Here is a 5,309-nt window from a genome sequence, read left to right on the forward strand (position 1 = left end):
GGCCTACTCATTTTCCGTCAAGATCTTCCCCCCATTTTAATTTCTATCTTTAAGGTTAGAGAATTTCTTTAGTGTTTGGTAGCCCTTGGTTATCTTCTTGTGTGGATCTGAAGCTCTTAACATATGGATTGGGCTGGTGTACCCCAAACTTCTCTGTAGATCTGACTGGGCTCTTGGCTGAGAAATCCTGGTATCGGCCTCTTTGGGTCAGTTTCCACAGAGAAGACTCCTCTAGTCTCCCACCTGGTAGATTTAGGGCTGGCTGCAGCATTTTGGGAGCTGAGCAGAAGAAGAAGGATAGGGGAAGGAAAGGCCGAAAGGATGGTCCCAGGATTCAGTATATACATTTTCATGTATTACCCTTGTTTCTGGTATGTACTGCTATCCTTAACAATGCCTTGGTGTCCCTCAAGCCAGGCAGCCAGAGACCCTCTGTTTTATGCTGCACAGAAAGTAGAATTCCAGACTTCTGCCTAGGTAGTAGGAAAGGTCAGATGCCAAAAGTTTCAAGCAATCCTTCTTTATTCTCACTTCCAGAGATTCCTGGTCATTAACACCTGAGCCTTTTGAGGATTATTTGGGGTTAATTTTGTTGGTTCTCAGCATTCCCTACTTTTACTTTTTCGATTCAGCGTTTCTAGGCCTGCCAAGTCATCCGTCTGCTTTCCAGTTTCCAAAGTTGCATTACTGTTGTCCCCTTTTCCGTTCTCCTTGCCCTTATAGCTTTATGTCTTTTAAAAAATCTCTTTATTAGTGGGGTTTGAGGGAGCAAAGTTGGATGTGTGTATTTATTCCACTCATTCACTCTTCAGCTCACTCCTGCCTGGTGTTCTTCTCCCGTGGTTTCCCCAACTAATATTGCTCGAGCAAAGGTCCCCAGTGACATCTGGCTTGTAAAAAGAATGTACCCTTTTTCAGTCTTCATCCTACAGTGTCAGCATTTGACAGAGTTAAACACTTCTTTCTTGAAATGTATCTAATCTTGCTTTCTTTAAAACCATTAAAAACATCTTTTTGTGATATAATTCACATACAATAAAAGTTTTTATTCACAAGGATGTGCAACCATCATCACTAATTCCAGAGCATTTTCATAACCCCACAGGAAAATCTGTACACATTAGTAGTTACTTCCCATCCCTCACTCCCCTTGACCCCTGGCACCCACTAATCTAATTTCCATTACTATGGGTGTGCCTATTCTGGACATGTTATGTAAATGGAATAATACAATATGTGGTCTTTTGAGATTGGCTTCTTTCACTTAGAAAAATGTAAAACTAATTTTTGCTAGTTAAAAACATCTCCTTGGCCAGGCACAGTGGCTCACACCTGTAATCCTAGCACTTTGGGAGGCCGAGGTGGGCGGACTACCTGAGCTCAGGAGTTTGAGACCAGCCTGGGCAACTTGGTGAAACCCCGTCTCTACTAAAATACAAAAAATTAGCCGGGGGTGGTGGCGGGCACCTGTAGTCCCAGCCACTCGGGAGGCTGAGGCAGGAGAATTGCTTGAACCCAGGAGGCGGAGGTTGCAGTGAGCTGAGATCACGCCACTGCACTCCAGCCTGGGTGACAGAGCAAGACTCCGTTTCCAAAAAACAAAAAAAATAAACAATAAAAACATCTCCTCTGCCTGACTTCTTCCTGGCCCAAATGCTCCAGGGCTCTGTGTTAGGTTCTCTTCCCTTCTCTATTACTCTCCCTTTAGGTGATCTTATTCACACCCTAACTTTAACCACATGTTCCAGTGACTCCTGTCTTAGTCCATTTGTGCTGCTGTAACAAAATCCTGGAGACTGGGTAATTTATAAAGAACAGAAATTTATTGCTCACAGTTCTGGAGGCTGAGGAGTCCAAGATTAAGGTTCTGGCATGTTTGGTGGCCAACTGGCAGAAGGCACTGAAGGACAAAAAAGGGGACTGTTTAGTTCCCTGAAGCTCTTTTATAAGAGCACTAATCCATTCATAAGAGCCCTCATGAGCTAATCACCTTCCAGAGGCCGCGTCTCTTCATGCTGTTGCACTGGGGATTCAGTTTGAACATGAATTTTGAAGAGGACACAAATGTTCAGATAGCAGCAACTCCCAAGTACATATCTCTCACCTCGACTTGAGCTCTAGACTCATACAGTCACTTGCTTACTTGGCATCTTCACCTGTATAACTAACAGGATTCTCAAACTGATTATGTCCAAAATGTCAATTTTCCTCTAATCCAAAACCTAATTCTTTAGTGGGTCTCATTTCAGAAAATGATGCTGCTATCCACCAATTGCTCAAGTCAAAAACTTAATAAAATATCTAAGTATGTATTTATGGATGTGATTATTTGTTTTATTAATAGTTCTGGATCCCTGACTAGTCTGTAAGCTCCATGAAGGACAGGACAGACCCTATTTGGTTCTCCATTGTATATCCAGTGCTTAGAACACTGCCCAACATGTAATAGGCAAGCAACAAATACTTGTTGAATGAATGAATACAAAAAAAAAGAGTAAGACATAATGCCTGCTCTTGAGTTGCATCCAGTTTTCTTAGAGAAATGAGCTGTCCAGGTGTATTGTTAACGACCAAAATTACAAAATTCAGTGTCAAAGTGTTAAGTAGTAAGGATAATGCTTTGGGAGTTTAGAGGCAGAATGACTGGGGAAAACTACATGAAGAGTGTGAATATGAGTAAGTTTTAGATAGGTGAAGAACATGAGGGTAAGAGCATGCAAACGCACTGAAGCGAAACTTGAGTTGTTTAGGGGATAGTTGAGGAGACCACTGCAACTTCAGAAACCGTTTAGGAAAACAAGTCTGTCACTACGCTTAATTTGATTAATGGACCTATTGGGAGGTAGACTATGTAGTAGCAGGAAGAAGTACAATACTCCAGCAAATGGGAAGAACTCTGTAGCAATCATACTGATACCCCAAAGAATCAGGTATTTTGTATTTAACGTTTTATTTGTGCATTGGTATAAACAAAACTATATTAAGTGTCACTGTAAATTTTGGGCATAAAAAATAGAAATTTTCAAATCTGATTAGAAAACTTAATCTGATTTAAAAAATTAATTTTGTTTACAGCTGAAGAGCTCACTCATTATGCTTCAGAAAACATTTGATCTACTAAATAAGAATAAGACTGGCATGGCTGTTGAAAGCTAGTGATCTGAAGGACTAAAACCACAGAGCTACTTGGAACTAAAAGAAAATACCTGGAAGAAAACTAGACGAAGGAAGGATTTTGGCATAGAACATTTCTATGTTTTTTCATTATTGAGATTTCTAATATGAACATTTCTTTCAGTAACATTTATTTGATAATTAGTTTCTGCTGGCCTTAAGAATCCATCTTTCACTTCTTACAGATATTTTTAAGCTGTGAGTTTCTTCAGTGAACCATGAAGTATATTGGAGAACTGAATTTCTCTGATAAAAAAAGAAAGTGACACACCCTGAACGGAGTGGTATGGTCTCGTTTCTACAGTGAAGTCTGATGCTTTGTTAGCACATTGTACAGGTCCAATAGGCTGCTTTCATAACTGAGATAAGACCAAGAGGATAAAGAGGACAATATAGGAAACCTCTATGTCATTACTGATTTTAAAAGTCCTGTTTTCAGACATATAACATTTCCAGGTTTGTGTACTGTAAATATTATAATGTCTTCATTTATTTAGCATGCAAATTTAATAGTCATACTTTTTGAATCTGCATGTTGATGATGATTATCAGAAAGGATCTTCCGCCATGTTGTATCTTTATGAAAGAAATAGTTGTTTTTTCTTAAGGTAACTATCAGAGGTGGGATTATCTTGCCTCCTCATGTAGGATACCAAGAGTCAAAAGGAAGAACCATCCTCTGAGTTTTAAAAACCAGAAGGTTATGTTAAAATCTGGGCATTCAGTGACAGATCGAATGCCTACTTGAACAAAGATTGGCTTCAGCTTAGCAGTCTTTCATGGTGGAAGCGACCCATCTGGTTGAAAATAATTTGTGTACCTTCAGTGACCATGTATGGCTTCCTTCTTTATGTATGTGTGTGACTTGTTTTGGTTGGTAAGTTATAAGTCAGACATAAACTTTAGCTCTTTAATAAAACCTTCTGGGGCACGTATGTCCCAGTACAAGTCTACTGACTTTGAAGTTGTAACTCAGATACAAGCTTTGGCTCTTTCATAAAAAGTTTTTATGCATATGTGTCTCCATACAAGTGGCTCATTAAAATAAGAACTTTGTAAACTGACTTAAAATCAGATATTTTTTCAAGAGTTAGGGAAAGTTGAAGTGTTTTACTGTTTTGTCTCGAGCCCTTTCTCTGGGGAAAAAATACATGTATATCTATATACATATATATGTATATAATGTATCTACATTCTGTTTGAACAACTATTGCCTTTAATTAAATGTTTCATTTTCCCCCAGAGTCCCCAAAGCCACATGGCATTATTATAGTCATTTTTGAGATACCTGTAGAGAATGAAAGTATTGACTCCGTTAGAGGGAAAATGGGTTTCTCTGGGTGAATTCCAACTAAGCATACCTAGGGGTATCAGTGGGCCTACCTGGGTTTGTTTTGTTTTGGTAAGGATTTATGTAGTGTCTGGCTGTGAGCAAGATGAAGATTTCTCTGTTAAAGTCACAAAAATGATCGACAAACAATATTTTTGTGATGTTTCTTTAAAAGTTGTATTTTATAACATACCTCAAGGAAGATTACCAAAGTAAGTTGCTTTATTAAATTAAGACTAAATTCGTACGGATGCAGAATTCAGTTAATAAAATTTGAGCCTGTTATGTAAATTGAATATCAATAAAATAAAAAATTTCTGAATTGTAGTTTTCTTTTTCTACTTAAAAACAAAACTACAAAGCCTGCGGTAGCGAAACGTGGACATGGGCCTACACTCTTTAAAGAAATTTTGTGCAATAATAAAACCCAAAAAGGACTCTCATCTCAGGGCAGTTTCATCTCAAATACGCAGACGACTGGAACAAAAGTACTAGCGAGGCCTGCTGGTCCAATGTAAAGGCTGCTAGCCAGAAATCATGAAAACAAACAGGTTGCTAAATGAACAGATCTGGCCGCAGTGATGGGCCTTTAAGAGAAGGTCAGCGAAACTGGGGGAGGTACTTGGATAACATTTTGCGGTGCAGAGCTCCCCCACCGCCTGTTGCCGGCGTCTGAATGAAGGCTGGCCGCTCTACGGTCTCACGTAGTTCGGAAATCCTCCGGGTTCCCGGGTTTCCCGTATTTCCGTCTCCGCACCTCGCCCGCACTCGGGGGCTCCGGAGGCTGTCCCACCGACGCGCCGCC

The 5,309-nt window shown here is 39.8% G+C and overlaps 1 protein-coding gene across 3 annotated transcripts in view; it reads left to right on the forward strand.

Annotated features, from left to right (window-relative positions):
* Positions 1–4,826, forward strand: part of GRAMD1C (GRAM domain containing 1C) — a 124,987-nt gene extending 120,161 nt beyond the window's left edge. For all 3 annotated transcript variants that reach the window (XM_011966808.1, XM_011966809.1, XM_011966810.1), the window contains one exon: positions 3,076–4,826. In XM_011966808.1, coding sequence (XP_011822198.1) covers positions 3,076–3,156 — 81 coding nt within the window. In that variant the 3' untranslated portion in view covers positions 3,157–4,826. The remainder of the gene's footprint in view (positions 1–3,075) is intronic.
* Positions 4,827–5,309: the final 483 nt, after the last annotated feature.

Source organism: Mandrillus leucophaeus, unplaced genomic scaffold (genome assembly GCF_000951045.1).
Source record: "Mandrillus leucophaeus isolate KB7577 unplaced genomic scaffold, Mleu.le_1.0 Scaffold775, whole genome shotgun sequence".
Lineage (NCBI taxonomy): Eukaryota > Metazoa > Chordata > Mammalia > Primates > Cercopithecidae > Mandrillus > Mandrillus leucophaeus.